Below are 27,584 nucleotides of genomic sequence, written 5' to 3' on the forward strand. Positions count from 1 at the left end.
CCTGGACACGACCCTGTGTGATCTGCTCTGTGACCCTGCGTGAGCAGGTGGGTTGGACTGGGGGATCTCCAGAGGTCCCTTCCAACCCCAATGAGTCTGTGGTTCTGTGATTTTGGGTAACATTTCACATGAATTGCGCCCTGTGACTTACAAAGCCACGTGATACTGACAATGAAAAATCTATATTTTTTTTCAACCGTTTGTTGGGGTTTTTTTCCCCCAAGTTGGAAAACAGACCGGCGAGTACAAGGGAAGCGGCACCACCGGCACGGCGCCGGCAGATAGAGGAGGGCGGGCTGAAAAATGGCGGCGGGGGCTGAGGGGACACAGCCCAGGGGGCGGGGCCTGCTGCGGGGGGCGGGGCTTGCCGCGGGGGCGGGGCGGGCAGAGGCGGCGGGCGGGGGTAGGAAGATGGCGGAGCCGGAGGCGCAGCTGCTGCTGGCCCTGGGGCTGATCGGTAAGGGCCCTGCCGCCCCGGGGGAAGGGCGGGCCGTGTGGGGTTGCTGGGAGGGCCGGTCCGGGGCTCTGGGCCGGCGGGAGGTGCTGGTTGGCGCTGCTCCGCCGAGCTGCGGCCGCAGGGCCTGTTCCCGCCTGAGGCGGTGCCGTGCGGTGCCTGAGGCCGGCGGCTCCGTCCGCCTGGTCCAGAGCGAAACCGTGCACAGCTCGGCCCAAGTGTCTTAAATTCACGGCTTCTGAGGTTTCTGTTATGAAATTAGAAATAAGGACAAGCAGGGGAGGTCGGAAATCAGCTGGTGTGGGGGCTCGTTGGTCGATGCCTTGATCATAGGGGTGTGTGTGGAGGGGGTCGGTCTCCCAAGTGACAGGACGAGAGGAAACGGCCTCAAGTTGCACCAGGGGAGGTTTAATTGGATATTAGGAAAAATTTATTCAGGGAAAGGGCTGTCAGGCATTGGAACAGGCTGCCCAGGGAAGTGATGGGGTCACCATCCCTGGTGGGGTTTAAAAGGCATTTAGACGAGGTTCTTAGGAACATGGTTTAGTGCTAGAGTTTGGTTATGGTTGGACTCAATGATCTTGAGGGTCTCTTCCAACCAAAATGATTCCATGATTCTCTTCAAATTCCTGGTGCTTTTTTGGCTTGTTGAAGCAGATCAAGAGCGCGTATTTGTTACCATTTAAAAAATAAAATCTGTAGCACAAGTGCTGCCCTACGACTTAAACCGTAGTGGCGGAACTGGTTGTCTAGGGGTCAGGGTGAGGTGGAATTTTAATCTGATTCCAGGAAACAAACCTGATTAACCCATCGATTTACTTCCTTGCTGCTGTTTGGCATTCTCACAGTGAACATCTTTCCACCATAGAAAAAGACACCAACGGAGATGCTTTGTGGGTTTGGTGTTATCCCTCCGTAACAGCTGAACTGAGGAGTCTGTTGCTGCGGAAATGCTGCCTTACAGATGAAAATAAACTGCTTCATACATTTGTATTTGGCCAGTATAAAAGGTCATGGTTCTACATCACGACTGCGGAAGTTCAAGATTCTCCAGCCTTGAAAAAGGTAGGACTTGTCCGGAAGGAACATTTCTGCAGGGCTTCCTCTGGCAGTTTAAGCAGTGTTTTCCCATTGTGTGCTATGAGGAAGGGATTTGAGGTTTTGTGTGCACAGATGCAGCTCTTACCCAGCTGTCTAACCAGTCCACACATTTTGTTTTTCACCAAGACGTATATTGGATGGAATTGCAGAGGGATTGAGCTACTTATTGACTAATTTAGATTATCTGTATTAATATGGAAATGCTATTTCATGCCATTATTTCTAGTTACTTTGCACTTCAAGTTCCACAATTTCTTTCCTCTTTTTGTTGCCAAGGAAGCTCTACAGAGGATCTTTCATAGTGTCCAAAATCTTGTTCATGTAGAACTTGATGCTTTTTTTTTCTGAAGGGTTGACTTATATAGGTACTTTTTTTTCTGCTGCATTGATAACTGGAAGGCTGCCAATATGCTTGAATCTTCTATACTTTTCCTGTTGTGAAGATCATTCAACTCTCTGTCGAGTTTATTCAATGTTCATATTTCATGCTATATGATTAAGTAGAAAGGTAATGTGGTAATTTTGCACGCCCACAGCAAAATGTTGTTTGCTTTTCCTCTCTGCAAGCTTATATCTCTTCTGAGCCTTAAAGGTGTAGTAAAATAAAATAACATGTCCCCGTGCTGTCTCTGCCAGTGGTGGTGGGAGATGCTATTTAAGGAGGACAAGTGAGCTTCATTACTGTCTGCAGACTTTCAGCCTTATACTATCCCAGCCCACAGTCATTTGATTTGGGAAGTTAAAGAGCATTTCTGTTGTGGGACAGCTATTCATGATTTTTTTTCTAGTCTTTCTAAATATGTTGGTGCTGGTTTCCAACCTGCAGTGGGGAATTAAAACACCTTTCTCTCTTTTAAACTGATCTCATGGTATTGAAGGAAAACAACTCTTATAGAGTAGATTAAGCGAAAGATGGTACTAGATCTGACTCAGTAGAAATGAGTCACATCAGAAATCTGTTGACCAGACCTCTTTTGCAGTTAGAAATGTGGATCTGCTGCTACCGGCTCACTTGTTTTTTAATTGAAACACTTTGTCAGAGTACTGCAGTAAGATCAATAATGTGAAGAAGACTGTTCATATAAGGTCATTAAATAAACTGTGTGTTTTTGTGTTTGTGTGTCTTTTCCAGGTGACCCACTTCTCCATCGTCCTGACGGCCAAAGACTTCAACCCAGAGAAATACGCCGCCTTCACGAGGATACTGTGTAGGTCTGTACAAAAAGCTGGTTTGAGGTACCACTGGGTGCATGTTTGCGTCTTGCCAAGGCAAAGGATTAAATTTCATTGTGTTATGTTTGCATTGGGTATAACAATCCACTGGAAACTCCATTCTGCAAACTGAATCAGATTATATAAATCCTTGATTTGAGCTTTTTGTCTTCATGCAGTAAGTGCTGGGTGAATGTCAGGTCCCCCCAATAGGTTTTGACGTGTCCTCTCCAGACACACCCCCACCACCCCACACACACTCATTTTTTTTCTCTCGCATTTTTAAAAAATATGGAATTTGTGAAGAGGTCAGTGCTGTGTAGTCAAAGGTCACTGTGTGTATGGGGGACAACTTGCATCCCTCCACACCGCCGCTCCTACTGATGTTTCCCGCAGCTCTGAAGCAGACACAGCACCCAGTGCCTTTTTAACTTTTCCTCTCAGAAAATGAGGGCTCTCTGTCTTCTCCCTCCTTTGAACCAGACTGCCATCTTCTCCTTCCTTTGTCCCATTTACTCACCTTCCTCCACCTCCCCATTCTCATCATCTCCCTCAGCATCTTTCTTTGCTTTTCTTTCACATCCCAAGTTGATTGGGTCCAAATTCTTCATACCAAGAGTATTCCCTGATATTTTGCTGCTAATGGGCTGCAGCTGTGATGTTGTTATATCACAGCCTTAGGGATGTCATCAGGCAGTTCTGCAGGGTGTTGAAAACCTGAAGCTGTTCTTTTTCATGGATATATGAAATATCTAGATTGGCTTTGGATCACATAAACGCTAATTTATAAAGTAGAACATCTTTTCAAATCCAGGGTGGATTCCTCTAGACGTGATAATTGAGTTTCAAATGTGACATGGCCTTGTACCATAGCTACTATGGCACATGGTTAGTTGAGCTTCAGCACTAGTCCTGAAGTACCTTAACCTGTAAAATAGGTTATGATGTCTCTCTGCTGTCTAGAAGACAGCTAAAAGTGTGTGGTTTTGTTGTTTTCTTTTTTTTTTTTAATGAGTATCAAGGACATATGTTTATCTTCTGTCATAATTTATCAAAGAGTACAGTCAAATGCTTAATTATGCTTGGATAATAAATGAAAAACTAGTCATGTGGTCTGCAGTAATAGTAGGAGTTACTGTAATAGTTGCTTTTTCATATAGCAGGCACCTTAAAAGTCTGCAAAGAATCCTTAGTCTGGACATATGCTTACACCTCGTGCTCCATTTCTATGTTGGTAAACGTTGGCTCTTTCATAAAATAGGAAACTAAAAAATACAAGGTTTTTATCCTAAAAGACAAACATGGTTTTGTGAGCGTGTTGAAAGACTTCTGGTTTAGTATTTATTAATAAAACCTCAACCAGGTGTCCAAAGAAAGAATTCTTGCCAATAATATTGCTATTTGTGATGTTGTGATTTTTTTTTTTTCATGTCTGCTGTTGCTGATTGCAGTCAAAATATCAGACTCTCTTCTTTTCACACAGAATCTACTTGAAGCACGGAAGTCCAGTTAAAATGATGGAGAGTTACATTGCAGTCCTGACCAAGGGGATCTGCCAAAGTGAAGAAAATGGGTCTTTCCTCAGCAAAGATTTTGATGCTCGGAAGGCTTATCTTGCTGGTTCCATCAAAGGTTAATTAATACCAGAAGTCTCTATTCTGATTTATTTTGTGCAATATAAAATACAATCTAGTTTTCACGCGTACTTCAATTAAATAGTGTTAACAGCATAATCTGTGCTGTTATTATTAAGCTGCTTCACAAAATAAATTGTAATATCAGCATGTTTATCTTCTATAAAGTAATTTTCCTCTCTTTTCTAGATATAGTATCTCAGTTTGGAATGGAAACAGTTATCTTATATACGGCACTGATGTTGAAAAAGAGAATTGTAGTGTACCATCCGAGAATAGAAGCTGTCCAGGAGTTTACCAGGTATTTTGCTAACCCCTGTAGCCCCAAAAGTCCAACAAATTTTGAACCTTCATTGAGAGAAACAATCAGATTTTAGGGAAAAAATATTTCTTAAACCTGTTTATTGAAATCCTGCTGAATCCCTCTTAGGTTTTAGCCATATGTTTGTCAGCTCTAGAATTTAGCCGTAGAATGAGTGATAAACTCTGCTTGAGCTGATAGCAGAAATCCTTGTGGTTTGTGTATATACGTGCCAAATCTTGTCGTAATAGTTCTTTATGACATTTTGTACTGTTAAATTTTAATTAGTTCAAGTGAAATTCTATGTGTCAAATACCCATCTAATTTCCCTAGGACTTTGCCTGCTTTAGTGTGGCATCGACAAGACTGGTCAATTCTTCATTCATACGTACATCTACATGAGGAGGAACTGGAAGCCTTAAAAGCCTGCACAGGTAGTGATAATTTATTAATTAAAAATATAAAGAAAATTTGATTCCAGGTTCTGTTGCTGCAAGGTCTTACACCAGTGCTCTTTGGGGAGAAAAAAAAATTGCTATGTTGTTATTAATACTATTGTTCAAAGTTAAAGAGCATCATTTTCTTTAGAAAAGTCAAATAGGCAAATCAACTTAACAAGTATGTTAGAAGGGAACTAGTTGATCTGGTGTTTCTGGGTGGATCTGCATCACTCTGCCCCTAATCACAGATGCAAAGCAGCCTTGGGATTGTTTTGATGTTCTGATCAGAGGGACTGAAAGTCTTAGTGTTGTACAGAAGCAACTCACTTTACATAAGCTACTTTTTTTTTCCTCAACTTCTACACATAGTTAGTAACTAAATTTTTATTGTGAGTGCTGCTAGTGAAATCTTTGGCTTCTAATCACAGGTAGACTTTACCAGCTATGTAGGAGTTCGATCTGTGTGATACATTCCTATGTGCGCGTCGGACTTAACGCATAATCCAGGAAGAGGCCCTTGGTTTGTGCAAAGGTTGGCACGACACGTAACGTGGCAGTTCAGAGGCTTCTCTGTACAGAATCATGAGCAAGAAGACTACTCATCTTTCAGTATTTCTCCTGCATTACCAGCGGTGCTGGTTGCAGCTCCCTAGACGTCTTTCATGGGGAAAAGCTGCTCTAAGCTTGCTCACCTGGCATGCTATAAATAAGAAAATCTGCTGGTTTTATTGCTCTGTTCCAATCTGATACTGACTCAGACAAGGGGCTCCAGGGTGGAGATGCTTTTAAAGAGGAACTTCAGTGGCTTTTTCATTGGCAAATGACAGATTTTAGTAGCAAGGTAGGAAGAGAATTTCAAAGTTCACATTGATAACCTTTTTATATTGCATTTAGTGCTAGTGGTTCATCCATGTTCAAGGCAGTTTTAGAGGTTGATTTTTAAACTCCTTGAAGTGCAGCATTCTGCTGGATCTGCTTCTTAAGTGCCTGACAATATCAAGAGAGCAACCTCCTGGCTCCAAGAAGTATTGTGTCAAATACTCTTAGAACAGACTTTAGGACTGCGGTTTTCCACAATATCTTGGTTTTGTTCTGGTTTTGTTTATGAAGAGCCTAATCTTGCCAAAATTCTGCTTTCTAGGTTACATTGCTGGATTTACAGATTCTGAAGTGAACAGTAGACCGGACCTCTACGATGTGTACGTGAATTTGGCAGAGAGCGAGATCACTGTTTCTCCTGTAGTAAAAGGTTGGCTGCTTTTTATATTTTGGATTTAGAGGCCACTTATTCCAGAGTTGACAGAAATTGCTGAGCCTTGCTGTAGCTCAAGCAATCTTGATCCTTCTTCCATCCAGATTCTCAAAAGTCAATATTGAAGCTTCTGCCTTTCCATTTTATTGAGACTCTGGAAGACTGATGGAAGTTGGAATTTGGAAAGTTGTGCTTCGTCTTCCAAAAAATGTACAGCTGAGATTTCAAAACGTCCATGTTAGACAAGTACATGGAAGAGAAATTCTTCTGAATGCAGAGATATCACATGAGTTGTTACAAGAACGTTACACTAAATACCTGGAGGTTGGGGACTGTTTGAAAGGAAAATTTGCGTGTCGCTTGTCATCTTGCTGCTCCGTGTCATCTGTGTTGGGCCAATTTAGAGGTAGACAGTTGCCTTGACTGATAGATTTCAAGTGGCTGTCATGAAGAGAACTCCTTGCTTTTGCTTGTTATTCATATGCATTTCTAGATACCACAGAAATGGTCATTTTATGTGAATGTGTGCTTATTTTTTCTCACTCAGAGGCAATGACAATGGGAAAACTTCACAAAGAAATTGGCCAACTGATCGTTCAATCTGCAGAAGATCCAGATAAATCGGACAGCCAAGTCATTAAGGTTAATATTTTATTTTTAAATCTAGTCAATTGACTCCTATTGTGAAGTCTTGGCAGAAAGGCAGGGGTGAGGTAGGTAGGAGATTGTCCCTGATAATCAATCAATCTCTTCTACCCTCTGTCTTTTTACAAATGAGCGTTTTTGTTCTTCATAGAGGTTTTTGAAGATGACACACTTGGTTTATGTAACCACGTTGCTGAATAAGCTTCAGAAATTGTATTGATCATAAGACTTCCAGTAAAATTAATTTCCCAGTTTTATTCTACAAAGCATGTATTTTGCTCAATGCCTTGTCAATAGTATTATCAATACCTTTGAAAAAGTCCTGGTGAGAAATGGCTTCTCAGCTGTAAAGCCTGATTTTTATGATGATGGTTTTTTTCACTTCCTCCTCTATCTAATGATGAGCCATTTCACCACTGAGCGACTGTTCAGTTCTGGGCCCCTCAGGTCAGGAGAGAGATTGAAGTGCTGGAGCGGGTCCAGAGAAGAGCAGCAAGACTGGTGAAGGGACTTGAACACAAGACCTATGGGGAGAGGCTGAGGGAGCTGGGCTTGTTTAGTCTGGAGAAGAGGAGGCTTAGAGGTGAGCTCAGCACTCTCTAGAACTACCTGAAGAGAAGTTCTAGCCAGGTGGGGATTGGTCTCTTCTCCCAGGCAGTCAGCAATAGGACAAGGGGCCATGGGCTTCAACTCTGCCAGGGGAAATTGAGGCTGGAGATTAGAAAGAAATTCTTTATGGAGAGAGTGGTCAGGCATTGGAATGGCTGCCCAGGGAGGTGCTGGACTCACCGTCCCTGGAAGTTTTTAAACTGAGATTGGACATGGCACTTAGTGCCATGATCTAGTCAATGGACTGGAGTTGGACCAAGGGTTGGACTTGATAATCTCTGAGGTCTTTTCCAGCCCAGTCGATTCTGTGACTTGGTCAGATGAGCTCAGTTAGGCCAGCGAGAGGAGGCTGTGAAGGAGCTGTGTGCATTTATCCAACATTCCACAATAGCAGGCTGAAGAGCTGTTGCAAGTTTGCCTTAAAATAAATGGGGTCTTTATTTGAAATTAATTATTTATCATTATTTTATTTTTTTTCTTTAATAAGCGTATGTTAAAACATTATAATATCGAACACTATATTCATGGTTGCTTGTTTTTCTGTTCTCCCAGGATATTTCTCTGAAGACAAAAGAAATCTTGGCTACTTTGGCCTCCCTTGCCGAAGTTTCCGATGGCAATGAGAAACCAACCCTTAACTCTGAGGCCCTGAAACAGAAACGATTTCCACCAGCTACAGAAAACTTTCTTTTTCATTTAGCAGCTGCTGAACAAATGCTCAGAATCTGATTTTGATGCACTGCAACAAGATGGACCAATTCAAAAACACTGTCTTTGCCGTACAGATAGGTATAACTGATATTTTATATGGAAAAATTAAAGGTAGAGGAGTGAATGTTATATTTACCGTGAAATAATGCAGAATATCGGAGCTTGACCTGGAATATAAGGACGCATATTTGGGAACATTCCTGGTGTCATGATCTTTCCCCAAGTATAATTTTGTGTATATGGCTCCTGTGTTTCATATCACAACATGAGTGTACAGACAAACAGCACGAGCCCGTGTGTCCAGGCTGTGCCAGACATTATTATAGTGGCTGTTTGTCCTGCGGGCTGTTTGTCAGGCAGCTCTGCTCTTGCTCTGATTTGTCTTCCTGGGGTTCGGGGCAGGAGCTGCAGCACATGTGCTGTCAAACCAGCACAGGGACACGCCGAACGCGCAGCTGCTCGTTCTGGGCTTCCAGGTACGTCAGCCCCTCTGATATCGCTCTTGCTCTGGGCTGCATGATACCAGGAGATCCCAAATAAACGGACAAGTTCTCTTCTTTCTACTTGAAAGTGTTGCAGTGTGAAAAAGATGTCTGGCAAAATCTGATGTGTGTAAAGGAGGAGGTATTTTGAAGCTCGTGTGGGAGCTGAGTCTTTTGGACTCTTGCCTTAGAGGTTTTCCCCCATTTCACTCCACCCTGTGCCTCTGATGGAGGGAAAAGAGGACAGGACACTTTAACATGAGGCTTCCTGGGGGTCACAGACAAGTGCTGCTTTACAGCTGGAGTCAGTGAAGAAGCTGTTGTGCTTCTCTGCTGAGAGGACACCTGCCCATTCATTCCTGATCCATTTGATAGAAAACTGGATGAGTTAAAGCCTTAATGGACTAGAAATGTTGCAATGGCCACTCACCGCAGGTCGAGCATCAACCGCTTGAACTGCTCGAGCTGTAACACGGCTACTGTCTGGTGGTGCTCTGTGTAGACTAAATGGAGATGAAAACTTCTTAAATAATAGCAAAACCTGGGAAATAGAGAAAATTAAGATTTGCCTACTTGTTTGGTTGCACAGCCATAACTTTAGATTTTCTTATTTGTTTTTTTTTCATTGATCCACCTGAAACTAACTGCTTTATAATCTTCTGAGAAGAGCTTGGATTCTTTGTAGGGAAATACTGTGAGCCAAACGGTCTGTATTTCTTCAGAAATGTGCGCAGCAAATCAGTCACATCTGCAGTAGCACTTTGTTATAAGAAAAAATACCTTTTTTCCTGGCCTTTGTACAGATAGGCTGTAGCATGTGGTTTTACATAGAGGTTTTATACTTACGATTAAAACTTTAGTAATCAATATTTATATTGTTAAATAATTGGATGTTTCCTATACTGAAACTGGTAGAGCTCATCAATAACCATGTGCAAGCAATATTGGTTTGAAGAAGGGTTGTTCTTTTGCTTCACATCATACGTTAAGGAAATCTATTTTAGAATGTGGGTAAGGAATGCAGCATCCATGTATAAAACATCTCGTTATTACAGTCAGTCTGAAAGTGCTTCAGAATAATCCCCTATTTTCAGGGGTGTAAAATTCCACTTTAAACACTCAACTCTGCAGTTTCAATTCTGAACACAGAAGTGTGTTGTGTTTTTTTAACTCCTGCGAAAAATACTACATTTGCCTTCATTTCCCTGTAAGTGCTCTGCATTTTTTTGCTCTGTTTACTCATTAATGTTTTTTCTCAACGGTTCCTTAGTATTGCTGCTTCTGTTTGGGACTTTTACAACAGTCAGAATAGCAGAACTGCAAAATTATGCCGAAAATTCCACTTTAAAGTCCATTGGAACAGAAGTCTTTCTCAAAGTAAAACATGAACATGCTTTCCATCAGCTGTCTTAACACCACATTAGAACTGTGAAGAAATTCACGCAGTTTCTTACTAACAAAAAGCCTTAAGGTTTATCATCAAGGTAGTTATGGGTGTTAGAAACGACCACAAGAAGCAGAGCAGCTCGGTTACAAACTAAATATCGAATGCTGGCTTTGCTTTCTGATTTGGAAATGTTCGAGTTGAAAATGTTGGTGTTGCGTTAGATCTCGTATTCTGACATTTGTGTGAAACAAATGAAATATAATTTTGCACTTAAGGAACTGGACTCATAGCATGCTTGTGTCTATTAAAAAAATCCTGAGCAGTCTACCCTTTAATTTCTGTTAATGTGTTCCTGAATGGTTGTGATCACTGAGTCACAGGCCTTGGCTCTTAGTTTCGCAGCACTGGGACTGAGCTACAACTCCATGTTTCGGTCAGAAATGTAGTACTACAAATTCCAACAGTTTTGTCACCTGTGGGGATTCTTTAATCAGCACTGAGAAAAATGCATTAACCTCCCTCAGCTTCAGGACTTGCAAAAGATTGGCCTGAATTTTGCATTTTCTTAGTGACTTTGACACAATTTCCTCTCCAAAAGGTTTAGAATGAAACAGAAAAATCTGGAAGGTCAGGAGAGGGAAAGATTTCTGCTTATTTCTCACTTCCCCTTCCCCAGGATGTGTACACGCATTTGCTGATTTTGCAAAGTCTGGTGAGCTCCTTTTCTTCTTCCTCTTAGAAGCAAAGACCGTGTAAAATGAATGTTTCATCCAGACCTCCTCATCTTACTGCCTGGGTATATATAAAATGGTGAATGATGGTTCCTGTCGACTTGCTGAGAGACACATGTGGCGTGTGGAGTAATGGAAAGCCTTGAATTCCGATGAAATTCACTGGAGGCAGGAGGTGCTCCCCGCGCACTCGGCCTCTCGCTACCCACATGAACTATTAACGCGCTGGCAGCTGTAGCGTAACATCCTGGAAGGCGGGTGGGGAGCAGAGCGAAGGGGAGCGGGAGAGGTTCTCCTGCCCCTCTACTCTGCCCTGGTGAGAGCACATCTGGAATATTGTGTCCAGTTCTGGGCCCCCCAGTTCCAGAAGGACAGGGAACTGCTGGAGAGAGTCCAGTGTAGGGCAACAAAGGTGATTAAGGGAGTGGAGCACCTCCCTTATGAAGAAAGGCTGAGGGAGCTGAGGCTCTTTAGTTTGGAGGAGACTAAGGGGGGACCTTATTAATGTTTATAAATATATAAAGGGTGAGTGCCATGAGGGTGGAGCCAGGCTCTTCTCGGTGGCAAACAATGATAGGACAAGGGGTAATGAGATCAAGCTGGAACACAAGAGGTTCCACTTAAGTTTGAGAAAAAACTTCTTCTCAGTAAGGGTGACAGAGCACTGGAACAGGCTGCCCAGGGGGGTTGTGGAGTCTCCTTCTCTGGAGACATTCAAACCCTCCTGGATATGTTCCTGTGCGACCTCACCTGGGCGTTCCTGCTCCAGCAGGGGGATTGGACTAGCTGATCTTTTGAGGTCCCTTCCAATCCCAAACATACTGTGATACTGTGAAACACTCCTTTCAGTTGTGATTTTGCTGCGTAAATGAGCCTGGCTCCTTAAGGTTAATGCTGTGTTTTCTCTAACGCTGACATCCCTGGGGTTTTAGTCCCAGCTCTGAGCTGGCCTGCTCTGTTTCTTTTGCAGGCAAGTGTGGGGGGGAATGTTCTGGTTGAGAGCAATAAAGTGGTGTGACCTGGAAACTAATAATGCAGGACAGCTGACAGCATCCATCTTAAGGCTGCTTCTAAATTCAACCTTCCACTGCTCCAGTTCCCAAAAGGGCTCGTGAGGATTTGTGAATAGCATGTTGTGAGATATCACTTGAAGTAGCTGAATTTCTAAATAAAAACAAGCCGTAAAGCTCCGTGTGGGAAGCTCAGAGCTGCCCTGCACCGCTCACACTCAGGATTTCCTAACATGGAGAAGGGCTAATTTAATTTTATATATTTTTTTTAAGCTACATCAAAGGGACACAGATGCCTCAGTGTATATTCCTAAATTTCAAGATGAGAAGCAAGGTAGGTGGCGAACTGCTGCCATATTGTGCTGTGCTGACGCTTGGGTTTTCCTCGAAGCCAAAGCTTCCGTCTGTTGTAGCTCACCACACCTTCAACTGGTTCCACCACTAATGCGCTGTCACCAGGAGTCCAACCTGCCTTGGGCCGGGTGTTGTTCATCTGTTCCATGTTATGATACAAAGGGGAAGGTTCTCCTGTAGGTGCTGACTCTCAGGTCCTTCAAACATGGTGCTTTTCTGCTTGTCCCAGTCTTGTTCCCCTCGTGTAGACCTCTGGACTTCCAGGTGCCTGGTCCTGGCCGCTCTAGTGTCACTATGACTTTATTTCAAGACCAGGGATGTCAGGGCCTTTTTAGCAACACGTTTTCCCTGCCCTGATTTGGGAAGAGAATTTCTGAGAAGGGGGGAAAGGAAAGAAGTATTGAATAACCCTGAGGGGGCTGTGTTTAACGTGTCAAATTTCAACTCCAGTATTAAGAAGCTGGTAGAGTTTGAAAATGGGCAGCTGTAATAACAGACCCCATGACCAGACCTATTCCATAAGCCTTACTCAGACTTGTAATGACATCAATTTGCTTAAAACATCCAACTGTGGTGCCAGAGAATTTATAGCTTGTCTAGTTACCATGACAATGCAAAGTTCATGAATGTGTTGCTTCAATTTGTTTGCTTTGCTCTACTGTTGTTTTGGTTTGTTTTTTCCAAGCTCCCACTGTGGTTCTTGTAACCAGCATTTATTATACTTCAGCCATTCTTAAATTATGTTAGAAAAAGGAGTGGAGGATGCTGTGGGTCTTCATTGGAGTGCCAATTAATGTTTATTGAGTGGAATTAGACTCCATCTGAGTTTGCCTTTGGTATGTTATTGAAATGGGATTAATGGAGAAGCAGGGGTTTAGAGGATTTAGCTGCAGGATGTTAGCTGAGCCACCATTACCAAAGATTTGGAAGGAGACAAACACTTAAGGGAGAGAGTCTACAAGCCTCTTCTGCCTCCCTGCAGTCAGTTGTTGGGGATTGGACTGGATCATCTTTCAAGGTCCCTTCCAATCCCCAACATTCTGTGATTCTCTGAAGGCTCAGAAAACAGAGAACTTACACAAGAAACGAAGCTCGACCCCCTGCTTCCTGTTTTGTTCAGTACCAAAAGCACCGCAGGAGCTGTTTTCCTGCAAGAGCCCGGCCTGCTGGTTTTCTGGGCTTTGTTCCACGCTGCTGTGCTCCAGCAGGAATGCCGCAGAACTGGGAAACCACTGGCTCCCTCCCACCGTGAAAAGAAATCCCGTCCTCCAGCAACAGGAGAGCAGCGACCTGTGTGTTGTGCTCTAGGGAGGTTAAATTATAGCAGCCTTTGGAGGCTGAACTTGTAGAATATTTTGTGTGGAAGTGATGATTACATTATCTAGTGTGTATTTATTCTTGTCCCATGCAGCCTCAGCAGCACCTCACAGAACACCTTTGATGATCTTTGAGCCATCTCTTCTATGACCCCTTCTGTATTTAACACAACCTTGGGGGCTCCTACTGTATTTGTGGAGCTTCTGTCTGCCCTGTTCCGCCAGAAGACCTGACCTTGATTTTGTGGCAGGGCAGCAAACCATATGAAAGCAGCTGTGCTGGGCCAGACCAAAGATCCCTTCAGCCAAATGTCATCTCCCAGTGGCCACCAAGTCTCCAGAGAAGGAGACTCCACAGCCTCTCTGGGCAGCCTGGGCCAGGCTCTGGCACCTCACAGGAAACAAGTTTCTCCTCAAATTCAGATGGAACCTCCTGTGCTTCAGTCTGTGCCCGCTGCCCCTCACCCTGTCACTGGGCACCACTGAAAGGAGTCTGGTCCATTCTCTTGGCACCCACCCTGAGATATTTACAAGCACTGATGAGATCCCTCTCAGCTTCTCCAGGCTGAACAGCCCCAGCTCTCTCAATCCACTTACCCTCTTGTTACTTCACTTGTTTTAACATCCAGTGTTACAAGCTCTTTCTGCAGCTCTTCACAGACAGCCCTGGTCCCCTGAATAACTTCATATGATCCGCTCAACTTGCTACCGCATTGATCAACAGATGCTACATCTCAAAATGACATTGCAGGTTGGTGTTTTATCCAAACAAAAGTGGGGATTCCTCATTGTCCACCACAAGGTCTGAAAGCCACAGCACTTCCCAGGGCCTGTGTGGTTTAGAAAAAACGATTTCTAAAGCTCAAGAGGCATCAGGCCGCACAGCTCCTTCAAGGATGGAAAAAAAGTCAGAGATCACTTTGTAGCCAAGTTTGACACCCATTTCCTGAAAATTGCTTAAACAACTAAATTTAACCAATATTGCATTGCCACCAGGGTCACTTTGTCTAATGTCACCGCAATGGCCACCTCACTCAGCTCTCACCCTCTAAATGAGTGGTGTTAAGTACAATGAAACACAACAAGTAAGTATTCTGAGCAGAACCAGCCTGGATTTACCCAAAGGACTAGTGATGTCTCTACCTGCTGTGTTCCTGGACAGCATCACATCAAAAGCTGCAGCAACAGTAGAACGACCTTTTGTATCTGGTAGTCTTTTAATTAAGAAATCAGTCACTTGAGGAAGCAAATGCTGAGTTACAGTGCTTTCTGATAGAAATATGTACAGCATTGAGTTATGTGTACATCTCTGCAAAGCCATTTTGCAAAGTCTGCCTCTTCATAAACACATGATTCAATCAGTCGTATATGCCAATTGAGTTTGTTGATGAATTAAATCAGAGCACACATTTATATTCTAAAGCCAATCTCTAAATTCCCCTATTGTAGAATAACTCTGTTTCTTCTGTAGCCGACTGAATTTCCGGTTCAAGGTCTGTTCGTTTGATCTGAAACATATAGAAAAAGGGAATCACCACCACCGTATACCGTAAAGTATACATTAAGTCCTCTTTACTGCACTGAACTTTGCACAAATTGAAATACTGTATTCAGAAGCAAAACTCTATGGTTGGTTGTTCGTGGGATTGTTTTGATTTGGGGCTTTGGTTTTTTTTGCTTCTAGATATGGACACATAAGGGAATAAATATGTTTTATTTAAAATGAGACATACTCCCAAGAACCAAACAGAGCACTAGTGATGTTGTCTCCATTCTCTATATTTGGGTGATTCACCCTGGAGAACTTCAAAGGGAACCAACCAGCCACCCGCTCAGTACATAATTTCTCCCAGCTCCCATTGTCTATGTTTAATTAATGGCAATAAGGGTCAAGAAATGTAAAAAAAAGAAATTCCAGTGCCAAAAAGCTCAAGCAAATAAAATAAACCACTGAAAATTGCAACAGATTTTCTGAGAATATTCACAGAGTGTTGATAAGGGAGATGAAATAAATGCAGAAAGGAGCCCCAGGCTCCTCTCTCACTTGTCCTTCTCCAAAGATCAAGGTCTGAGGGCTCCATCCTGTGTTTGAAACCTGCCAGGAAGGTGTGTGTCCCCAGGGACAGGTGACACCTCATAGGTGTCACATCTACATCCTTCCTCTCTCCAGCAGGACTGAAAACAGCACTGGAAGAGCCTTGCTTTTAATCTTTAAGACAATTCCCCTGGCCCTGCTTCAGACTGCTGTGAAAATCGGATAAATTTACATTGAAAAGTGTAAATATAAATAACACACAATGCAACCTAGACCTAGAAAGCCCTGTAAGCCTCTGCCTAGCACACCAGCCTTCACGAGCAGCCTCTTTGCTGCCCCGTTTCAGATGCACAACCACGGCAATCCTATTGATTTGTTTCTCTGTGCCCTTAGGACTGCTGGCCGTAGTTCTGGACTATTTGATATAACAATAATCCTGAATTAACTCCTATGACACGACTCACCTCCCCACACTGCGGGAACAGGCTCAGCGAGACCGGCAGCATCCCTACTAGTACCGACGTAATCGTGAACATCCTCATTGACGCCAAAGCACGTGGAGTTTTTGCAAATTTTGCTCTGTCCAAGACATTGAAAAGGCAATTATATCAGCTGGGGCTTGAAAAATAATCTGACAGTGAGACAAAGAGGATTAGCTGCTATTTCAGTGGTTGAAATGGCACTGAAGTTAGTAATAACCGAGGCTTACGAATCCTGAAGACATTATTTTATTTCCTGTGTTCTTACTCCTAACTCCCTGGTCTTTGTTTTGTATTTAACTGTAACATTTTCCAGGCCCGGACTGTCAATACAAGATTAAGAAAATAAGCAGCAAGATCAAACTGAGAAGAGAAGGGGCATTAGTACTTTAAAGTGCCTCAGCCCTTTGACAGAGGTTTTTCTTGCGTTACCCTCTTTCCTTTCAGATTGACTTCCTCTTGGCAGCCCTGCTTTGCCTTGTGCAAAATTTATTACTTGATATATTTTCAAAATTTCATCTTACATGTGCATTTATGTCTTCTGATAACAGGAGTCCCTTAAGCTAAGGGATGGATTTAGGCAGTACCAAATTATCTGTGTTATTTATGTGACGCAGATGATGCCTACCAAAAGCTCAGGGCAGGCTAAGAATGCCCTGATGAAGCAAACAATTAATTCTTCTTACGATACAGGGTGAAAGCAATAAAATGTTTTACAATCTATGGAAAGCTATTTGGAAGCTGGGATTCAGTTTTAGCTGCAAATTCAAGTAGGGTATTATCTCTTCAGGAATAACAAATGTAAGCTGGGTGCTGTGAACAACCTTGACGCCAGACACGGGGGCTGAAATCACAGCTGGAAAACAGCCCATCAGGAGAGCAAAAGCACATTTCCTGCGTGGGAGAAGAGAGGAAATCCTCGTGGTTTTACACAACCTCCTGCATGGATGTGGACACGGCCAGATTCATTTCCTTACCTACATGAATCACAGCAGCTGAACAGAAACGTCCCAGGTTATTACTTCTACAAAGGCAAGTAATACCGCAAACTCAAGACAAAATTGGCAGACTGAGAACCCGAACAGACAGGGCCCTGCTGCAGCAGCTCCTACCTTTCCACAAAGTGCATCAGCACAGTGGGCAGGAAGAACGCTGTCCCGAACAAGGCTGCTCTGGACAAGGCTGTTTCTTTAACGGCCTCCAGGGAGAGAGAAAAATAAATGTTAGAGCGGTGCTCCGCGCAGCTTCAAATACCGCGCGCTTCTGGGGGCTCTTTTTTGTCTAATACTCCAGAGTTTTAACAAGCAGGTTAATGAGAGATAAGAACATTTGTTAGAGGAATTCTTTCTTAGATGGAAACTTATCTCCTACAAGTGGCAAATACTCCACTTGTGACTAAGAAATTCCTTAAAAGGGATTGTAATACTACCAATGACATATCGAGTTTTCCTGCCGTGATAATAATTTTGCCAAGACTTGGTTTTTTTTAAGTTATGCTGAACTCCTCCCAAATGCTTGTACCTTCTGGGTACCCAAACTATCCTGTATAAAATCTGAAGTTCTCTCTCCAGCTGTCTATAAAGCTTCACGCTCCTTGAGGTGTTTGCTCCCCTCTGGACAGCAGCATAGAAAAGGAGCGTCACCAACAGCGCATAAAGTACAACTCCTTGCTCTGGTTGCTGTGCCAGTGGATGTCTGAGCAAGGAAAGGAGTAAACAAAGAGTCGGCATCTGGAGCCCAAGGATAAAATGCACCAGCACAGCGTAAGCCAGGGCATTACCCTTGGGGAGGCACAGCCTTTAAATAATACTCCTACAACAGATGGTGCATGTGATATGTACAATAAATGGCTTTTCTCTGAGGTTTCCCATCAGAAGAAGGTCCAGGAGTCTTGTCTCCTGAGGTGGCCAGGCAAAGCAGAAATACCTGTGTTGGTGTCTCTGTGGCTCAACTCGGGCACTCGGTGTGTTGTTCTGGGGAGGCTGCCAAGCCTTGAAGACACAAGGGTGGTGGAACCCCGTTCCAGAGACCTAGTCCAAGCCTACCCAAAGGTTCAGCACCTGATCTGGGATTCCTCATTTCAATGCATCCAACTCTTAGCGTCACATTCAGCTCTTAGCAGGGAATGAAAGGCAAACCAAGAGGGGCCTCCACCTCCTCACCCACCTTCTCGCCAGCCTTCTGTGACACTCCCACGACCTTGCCGTTCCTGTCCATCACTTCAATTCCATTCTCGAATTCTGGGCTTCTCACCACTGCCACAGTAAATGCACTCGTCAAGCCTGCAGAGTTAAGGAGAATTTTGCTGTAAAAGATCCAAAAGGACTATCTCAACAGTACCATTCATAATTATGTGCATTTCACATTTCCAGTTCAACAGTTCACAACTGCATAACCTGACAGCTTTAGGAGACACGGCCCCATAAAAACCTACTTGGGATCTTAATTTTTGTTTCAGAAGCTTCAGCAATATTTTAAGGCCTCAATTCTAAAAAGTGCTTTATCATTATATACTCAGAGCTTTCAATCATTGCCATCCAGCTTGAACCACGAGCATTTTGTTCTAAAGAAGCAGGGTGAGATTTGTGTTGCGGGTCTGTTTTGTACCAGTCAGCGCAAAATCCAGCACAGAAGAAAAGACCCTGAAGGGAACATACTTAAGTAGAAGCTGCGTCTCTGATTTGAAAGGGAGGGCCAGGGGAGCACAGGCTCTCCCGTGTTCCGTGACAGCAGCTGTCCCCCAGCTGTGTGTCTGTCACAAGCGGATCCTGGATGACAATGTTTCGGTCTCCTCTAGACCCAGCTTTACAAGGTACCTGAAAACATCCATCCCACAGCCTGTCACTGAAAAGACGAGCCTAAACCACTGGCACTTATAAAAGCCATATCAAATTAATTTAGTAATCTAGCTGGTGTTCTCCTTTCTCTTGACCATAGTCTGGCAAATAGACTCTGCCTGAAATAGTAGATTTCTCTTTTTGTTACTTTTTGGAAGGGTTGTTCAATAAAGACGTAAGGGTAACAGGTGACACTTGTCAGTTAATCAGTTACTCACAGGCTTCTTCTACATTTAAGAACATGGAAAGCACATTTTAACACCTGCTGCAAAAGAAACAAGTCAGAAAGATCTAATGCATATCCTCAGAAAGATCTGGGCAGCCATCTCACATAACTTAGGACAGAGGAGATCATGTTTGGTTTAATTTTACCCGTTTCCCCCTAGAAAAGGCCAAAAATTTATTTAATGGCATAAGAAAAGCAATTAAAGACATCAAATAGTTAAACATGTCCTGGTGCAACTTCACCCTGTCAGTAGAGTGAACTGAGTCCCACTGCCTTGCAAGGTTAATGACATTCTGCTGTAACATATCTCATTTTCTACGCTGTCAGCGGCTGCTGTGGGGAGCAGGAGCCCCAGCCTGAGCAAGGAACGATGTCAGTGCACACACAGAGCTGTGTCACGCTCTGGTGTCACGTAAGTGACCGTCCTGACGGTGTCAGGTAAAACACGCAAGCCAAACACCGACTGCATCTCTGGGTATCTTTGGAGAACCAGTTGCACATCGTGCGTGCAAAGGGCACAGGAGTGGTCTGCAGCTCTAAAACTAAAAACCAGCAGGAATCAAACAGGGGTCAGCCACACTGGGCTTGAACTCTGGCGTGGGAAGGACAGGACCCAGCACAGGCAGCCAGAGACGCCTGGAAACACCAAGAGCACATCTGTGCATGGGCAGGGAAACTCTACAGTCAGATGGGGGCAGCAAGTGGCCTCTCAGAGCAGCTGCACGATTCACAGTTTCTTTTTACTCACCAAGAATAGGAGCAGGTAGAAGTTTTTTGATGACTAGTTCCATTACCGGGCTCTTCAATGTGTAACGATTCATGAAGACAAGAGGAAGAGCCTAAGGCATTGGGAGGAAACAGGCACCTTCTATTAAAAAAAATGTGCAGCATTTCAGTATGTGCAACAGGTTGGGAAAATAAAGCTGTGATTTAGTGCATAGTTCCACCTATAAACAAATGTCTCGGTTTAACATTCCAACAAAATACAGGTGTTCTCTAGTAACTGAAGGTATTTGTAATCACTCTTTTAGACAGGAGTACAAAATATTATGATAAAAAGCACTAAACATTATGATGTAGAGGACAGCAGCAGTATGAATACAAAGACAGAAAAACAATTACCTCTGACCAATATTCCTTGGACATCCGTCCAACTGCCTCTTGTCACACACCGCTCTCTTCCCCAAACAGGAAACCTGCTTTACTTGTGTATTTTTTTTTTCCTGATTCTCTGCAGTTTCAGCCCAATTCTATATTCCCATAATACACCTGCAGGAAGTTTCATTTAGGAATAAATGGCTGGGAGTGCTCAGAGTCTTTCTCAGAGGACAAAGGGTAAGAAGTGCCCCATTCACCCACAGGCACAGCTGCCTGCCCAGAGCTCTGTAAGTCCCGAGCGGACAGGGGTGAAAGTCCCTTTAACAAAAGCAGAAACAGTTGTATTTTCCTGTCAGAAGGCTTATAAAAATCCCTGTTCAGTGTGGAGAGTGAGGAAACGCACTACAGGGGCATCTACACTTGCAATGAGCATCACGAGGACACCAGAGCTCATTCTGACGTAGCAAACTCCAAAAACAACAAATTCCCGTTCCTGCCCTCCTGGAAGGTGAATTTACCTGCACTCGGTGCAGTATTTTCATGGCTCTGGTCTTTCTGGGATCCGAGCTAACTCCAGCCACTACAGACACCTGCAGATTTCACCACTTGTTTAGAGCAAGACAGATCTCCTTCCACAGCACCGCACCAAAAATCAACTACGACAAGCCAGTGGGCGACTCCGTGTTTGTAAACCCTGGCCACTTCTTCTCGCTACTTGTTTTCTAAGCTTGTAGAATAATAAAGAAAAGAACAGAGGAGGAAGCACCAGAGGAAGCCAAGCAAGGTATTGGCTGAGAGACACTCAGGAAAGTTCTTATTCTGAATAATTCTGGGGCAAAACGTCAGAGTAAAGCAACAGAGCACAATCCTGACAGTGTGAGTATCTCAGTGCCTGCTCCTTCTCAGGAGAGCTTATCAGGAAAGCAACCACTGAGCTAATACATACACCAATACACGCTGCATAGGAAATGGCTCCCAAGCCGTAGAAGATTTGCTTTTGCTCCAGCGAGTACTCCTAAGGAGGACAGAAGAAACACACTATGTAAGTACAGCTGTAAACGGCTTGTAAATCATGTTCAAAATGGTCTTGTACAATTAAGTTCAAAAATAAAAACTGACACATACTTCAGACTTGGCGGTGCCATTTCCATTGATGAGGGTGAATGCTGTAGTGTACGTGTGAAACACAAACTGCAGAAAGAAAGAGATTATCAGCAAAAAATGAATTTGGGATTGAGACTAGAAGACTTGTAAATGTAGAAAGAAAGAAGCAATTACCTGAAAAAAAAAAGCGTGCTTGGCCTGGTGCTGAGCAGATGAAACAATAACCTAGGAGGGAAAACCCCACAAGAAAATTAGGTTTCATGAGTCTAGAAGTTTCTGGCTGGCCAGAGCGTGAACAGAACCGCGGTGTCACTGTTTCCAGCAGCGCCAAAGGCTCCGCTCAGCACCCGGAGCCATTTCCTTGATCCCAGACTAACACATTTCCTTGCTATGGGTGTGACACACTCACTTCTTCTGCCCAATATCAAAACACAGAGATTAAAACAGCATACAAGAATATTTGAGACAATTAAATTAAAAATAAATACAATTAAATTAAACAGTATTCCCTGAAAATAAAACAAACAGTTTCAGAACAAATATGAGGCCTTGGTACTTATTTTAAAAACGTTCTTTAAGCTCCAATGATTGTTTGCTGCTACCTTTACCTATAGTCATGCTGAATAAAGCTATAGCTAAATGGAAAGTTAAATGTATTCACGAGGTGTTAATGTCTACATCTTATTATTTGCAGTCTCTCAGAGAAAGCAAAAGTAACGACAAATAGAGCTGTGCCAGTAACTGGTTTCTTGACCAACAATGTTGCTTCAGCATGCAATGAACTGGTTCATTCTGAAGTGGTCACAGGTGTTGACAAGAGGCTTTGTATTTGAATATGGCACGTCTTTTGGTCCGTGTGAAAACAAGCTTGAATATTAAATATTTTCTGACACTTTGGAGTTAGTGTTGCTCTTCCTATTTTTTTTAGGGATTTGAGACGCTTTCTTACGCAAAATTTTTTTAAAAAATGCATTTTGCACCTGTGAAGTTTAAATAGATGCAAATAAAATAACTACAGTAATAAAAATGTAATTAAATAAATGAATGAGAAAGGGTCAGGTTGTTTTGACTAGTGGGGATATGAATACTAGATCTAACTGATCTACAATCAAAGGTCTTAGGAGTTACTTCCCAACTCCTTCTCAAATTTAGACAGTGAATAAGAACCCCAGTTTTAATAAACCACAGCCTGTGTTGAGGTCTGACCCGCCGAATTCAAGGTGTGGAGCACTCTCAAAGAACAGAGTCAATCAAGATAAGGCAAATATTGAATGAGAGGAGGGCAGGGATTGTCTAAAGCCTCAGAGGAGGAGCAGTTATTAATTTATATGAGTGGATCAACTACCTTTATTAGGAATGCCAGTGCTGAATCTAACCACATCTATGAAAGAGCACTAAGCTGTAAGTACAAAAAAGAAATATTTCTGTTAATTCTGTTTCTGTTCTTAATTAATTTAACAGCCATCAAGACTTCCATTATACTTTCTAGTAGTGCAGTATAAGGCTGTAATCTCTACATGGAATGACACACATATCTCAGTATGTATACTCATAGGCCAAAAACAAAGGCAAACACATCTAAAGGAATAAACGTGCCTATAATTACAGTTGCAAATTTTATGAAACAAAACGGTGCCATTTTTTAGCGCCATTACGAGAGTTTATTTCTATATCTTTTGTAATTTCTTGACACCATCGTTTCTTACTGGCAAGTGCACAATCTACATAAGAAAAAAAATCCCATTCTGGGTCTGAAACACACAACACAGGCTCTGACTCCTTCCTGCTGCAGTTCCATTGTTTTGAGGCTAAACAGACCCAAATCAGGCCTTGCTCTCCGTGCTGAGTGCATTTCACCTTGCATCAGAAAGCTGAGCTCTCCATACTGCTGAAGGATGGCAGCAAACTGGTTTGGGCTTCCAATGAGATTCCTCAAGGGCTCAGTTTCTAGGTTACTGAGCACTTCCTACAATGCAGATGTCTATAAGAAAGCTTGTGCTAAGCCTACAACCTTCTATTCCCCCCCACCAATATGTTGCTTTGGAAAAACATAAACCATGTGGCACACAAGCATCTTTCATGATCACTCACCAATGGAAGAGATAAGGGCAGGAAGGCTAAAAAGAAAGAAAACTCTTTCAGTAAAAATAACTGCTGTGAGTCTAGATGGATGGTTTTGAGCAGAAAATTCCCCTAACTTCCCCCCTCTAGTTTCACCTCTAAATAAAACCCTGCCCACTCTCTAACTGAGTTTTGAACAGAAATTCAACTCTCTATTCCAAAAGAGAGAGGTGGCAACAAAGGCTGCCACAGCTGTGGGTGGTTATATGAGATAAGGAGTTAATAGCCTAAAGTAGTTATATCTGATTAACAATCTTTGCTGTCCTGGCTTATTAAACATCAGCCCAAGCAGACTTTATCTGCCACCACAGCAAGCAAATTCATACAGTATTTGTATGTAAATCCTTCAAGTGCACTCTTAGCCTATAGTTAACTGTTGTACATCTGGAGGGATCTGGGAACTCATTCTGCAGTGATGAGAAGCACAGACTGGTCAGGCTGTTTCCATCTACATGAGCAGATAAATTGTGGGAAAAATTCCCTAAGAGGACTGTGGGAATAAATAAATCTGCAACAGATACGACATTGCAACTGACAAGAAGTGAAAGTCTACGTGCTTTTCTATATGGAAAACAGTACCGCTGTAGTATCATGGTGGCTCTTTACTAGGAGCTATTCCCCTTCGATGTTTCAGCCACACACACAAAGCTTCTCTTAAGGGAACTTACCTGGAGCTCTAAACAAAACAGGAATTATCTTGTTTGAATCAGGATGTACACTGGACTTAAAAGAAAAAAGGCATATGAGACCACCTTTGCCATGCTTGAATAAGAAAGAAAAAATGAAAAAATAAAGACTTTGTAAACTTACCAGGCTTAGCAGGAAGGCTTTTCTTGTCTGAACAATTTGAAAATCAGGTTAGTAATCAAGTTTCAGAATAGAGTGTGTAAAATCTTCTTTCTAAATGTATTTTTTTTCCCAATAACTTTCGTATGGAGTGCTATATATGTACACAACTCTTCAATTATTTTTCCCTTAACATTTCTCTCCTCATCCTCCTTGTTGAACATACATCGCATGTGCTGTGTAGCAGCACCAGAGCACACGCTGCCGCAGAACAGAAAGTTAGTTGTAAAAAATTAAGCTAGTAGGCATTTTAAAACAAAACCCCAACAATTTAAATATGGCTAAAAGCCTAAACACTTATGTTAAGGCTTTAGGGTAGTAGGTTTCCCACCCAATACTGCTACTGCTCATATTACGGGATATGAAACCCAACCAACCTGCCCTCTGTGTGGTGATGCAACATCTAAGATTCATAATGAGCTCATTAAACATTTTGCATCTTTATATATCTATCTATATTATCCCAGCTGAGGACAGACAAGCGTAGAGCAACGATTCCTAAAGTGATCTGAGAGCACTGTCTAAACTCAGCTATATGACACATAAACCAGCATTCTTCAGGATAGTACTGCAATTTAGTATTAAAGTCAGTAGTAATTCAAATAAATTCAGACAAAATTTATATATTAGAAAAATCTCTGTAGCAACGAGTTTTTCTTGTGTTATCCCTGTATCTTAATCTCAGTATTCTGTCTGTGAGATCCTATACTAACATCAGCTATTTCAGCCATGAACAAAGACACCCCTGTTTTCTATAAACAGCTCTCCAAAATACCTCAGCATTCTGTATGGCCTCACTTGGGGTCTTCCCACTGTTTTGTATTAATAACCTGGTTCTTCTTATTTCATCCTATATTAGACAAACAAACAAACAGAAAAAAAATTCTCATGTTTCAATATTCTGAAGTGCAATGTATCAGTTATAAGACAATACTAGAATATCAGGCTAATAATGCACCTGTCTCTCACCGGAGCACTGAAAGCAAAAACACAACTAGACACACAACCAATTCCCAGTCATAGAAACTTTTCAATTATTCAGGCTCCCATGGTCCCTTAAAAGTATCAATTTCTCAACCCATTATATAAATACACTGGAAGTTCAAGCATATAAAATATCTCACTAAAATCAGAGTGTTAATCTTGTACTTAAAGTTTCCCATGAGTGCAGGCAAAGCAACCACCCGATATCCCCACAGGCATCCAGACGACTATTTTGAAATGAAATTCCAAACCAGACTTTTAAAATTACCAGAAACTAGTCATAACAACACTAGATGTTCCTGCATCTTCACAAATGTGTGTTCAAGTTCTGCATCTTACACTCTCCCTTCAAACTTGTCTTGAAATTTAAATTATGAAAAACAGGTACATGTAAAGAGAATAAAACTGTAACTTCATGTAGTTATTCAAGCCACTTCTCTTAGGAGAATTTATGACATGATTTGACTTTTCTTCAACAGGGACATCTCTATTTGCAATGGCGTATCCTGTTTCAAGAAGGTGTGAACTAATCCCTGCACATACTATAAAAATTTCTTGTTGGCGTTTACACGTATATAAGGTATATTTACTAATTTTTTATTTACTAAATTATTATTTGTACATGTAAATATAAGTAGAGATATATATTCATACAATATTTACACAAAGATAGATAGATAGATAGATAGATAGATACACACATACACTAACGCTGCAAGTGACAAGGAAATACGCAACGTACGCACATTTTAACAGTGTTCTTTTTCTTTAATGGAGATTTCTCTTAAAAACAAAATAATCAAACCCAAATTCCCCTAACATACCAGTCAACCAGCTGACTCTCATACAACGTGCTGCGTTTTCCTCCATCATCCCTGACAAAACTATACAGAATTGGAACTACAGAAGTTTGCTGTTATGACTTCCCAAAATTTAGATGCTGGACATCATGGCCAACAATGTGTTTAGTGTCACATGTTTAATAAATAATGTTAAAATTGTAATAATCATTCTCTGGTCTAAAAAGGCCCTAAAACTCAAGTGTGCTGCCTCTCAGGGGAGGATTCCTTCTATATAGACACTTGAAGGAGAACCAAAGAGCTTCATGAGCTTCAGATGAAGCTGCACCCCAAGGATGGGTATGTGGATTAGCCTGCAGGGATTTGGGGTGCCAGGGGTGCAGTCCTGCAAACCTGTGTTCCCCGAATCTGCGTCAGCTCTGTGTGTCCATCCTGCAGCAGCAGACACAGCACGGCCGGCTGCTCGTCATTTGGGACTCTCCTGGTTCTTAACGGGGCTCATTAAACCCTTGGCAGAGCAGCCACAGTCTAAACAGGATTGCTGAAATGGTAGTGCTTAGAAAAGCCTTTTGTTTTATGTAGCTGCATATAGAAATACATGTGCATATATATCTGTTTCTTATATATCATAGAATCATTTCAGTTGGAAGAGACCCTCAGGATCATCGAGTCCAACCATAACCAAACTCTAGCACTAAACCATGTCTAAACGCCTTCTAAACCCCTCCAGGGATGGTGACTCCACCACTCCAGCCTGTTCCAATGTCCAACAACTCTTTCTGGGAAGAATTTTTCCCTCATATCCAATCTAAACCTCCCCTGGTGCAACCTGAGGCCATTCCCTCTCATCCCATCACTTGTTACCTGGGAGAACAGACCAACCCCCTCCATGTAACCCCTTTCCAGGCAGTTGCAGACAGCGATAAGTTCTCCCCTCAGCTCCTGTTCTCCAGGCTGAACAGCCCCAGTTCCCTCATGAATGTGTTTTAGTTTTCCTCAGGAGCCTCACAACGATATTATTTTACACTTCAGCAAAGTCCACCAAGCCCATCGCTAATTTCGGTGTCCCCAGGCAGGTTTGGGAGCAGGAGCGAGCGGGCCGCGAACCGCTGGACCTGAGGCGATGGACGCTGCCCCAGGCCAGGGGGCGAGTCCGCTCCCGGTCCCCGAGCCCCGCATCGCCCGTCCCTCCTGTCCCCAGCCCCCGCGGCACTCACGGAGGATTTCAGCAGCAGCAGCGGGTCCAGGACGTCCGCCCAGAGAAGAAACCTCTGGAAAAAAGACTGCGGGAGACAGGTTTCAGGCGTTATTTTGGAAGCAGCCCGCCCGAGCCGCTCCGTCCCCCCTCAGCCCCTCCGGCTCCCCCCGCCGCCGACCTGCCCCTCCGTCCTCCAGAACCGCAGGTTGGCGTCCAT

At 42.9% G+C, this 27,584-nt stretch overlaps 2 protein-coding genes across 3 annotated transcripts; one reads left to right on the plus strand and one right to left on the minus strand.

Annotated features, from left to right (window-relative positions):
• Nucleotides 1–404: 404 nt before the first annotated feature.
• DENND10 (DENN domain containing 10) lies at nt 405–12,358 on the plus strand. Of its 2 annotated transcripts, XR_013922323.1 has the most exons (10): nt 405–457; nt 1,323–1,519; nt 2,688–2,767; nt 4,251–4,399; nt 4,591–4,702; nt 5,036–5,136; nt 6,284–6,391; nt 6,942–7,036; nt 8,201–8,437; nt 12,243–12,358. XR_013922323.1 is itself a non-coding variant. In XM_080347371.1 (9 exons), the coding sequence occupies exons 1-9, from the start codon at nt 412–414 to the stop codon at nt 8,375–8,377; spliced, it is 1,065 nt and encodes a 354-aa protein (XP_080203497.1). In that variant the 5' UTR covers nt 405–411; the 3' UTR covers nt 8,378–10,497. The 2 variants fall into 2 exon arrangements, 1 of the variants encoding a protein (XP_080203497.1); XM_080347371.1 differs by lacking the exon at nt 12,243–12,358 and having other exon boundaries at nt 8,201–10,497.
• Nucleotides 12,359–15,009: 2,651 nt separating this feature from the next.
• Nucleotides 15,010–27,584, minus strand: SFXN4 (sideroflexin 4; the record flags this gene model as incomplete). Its single annotated transcript, XM_080347657.1, has 14 exons — nt 15,010–15,147; nt 16,139–16,253; nt 17,266–17,351; nt 18,320–18,435; nt 19,965–20,055; nt 21,261–21,329; nt 21,440–21,505; nt 21,593–21,643; nt 23,510–23,535; nt 24,208–24,262; nt 24,350–24,376; nt 25,161–25,235; nt 27,387–27,452; nt 27,546–27,584. The coding sequence occupies 14 exons, from the start codon at nt 27,582–27,584 to the stop codon at nt 15,070–15,072; spliced, it is 960 nt and encodes a 319-aa protein (XP_080203783.1). The 3' UTR covers nt 15,010–15,069.

The sequence above is a fragment of the Nesoenas mayeri genome (assembly GCF_963082525.1).
Source record: "Nesoenas mayeri genome assembly, chromosome: 7".
NCBI classification, from domain to species: domain Eukaryota; kingdom Metazoa; phylum Chordata; class Aves; order Columbiformes; family Columbidae; genus Nesoenas; species Nesoenas mayeri.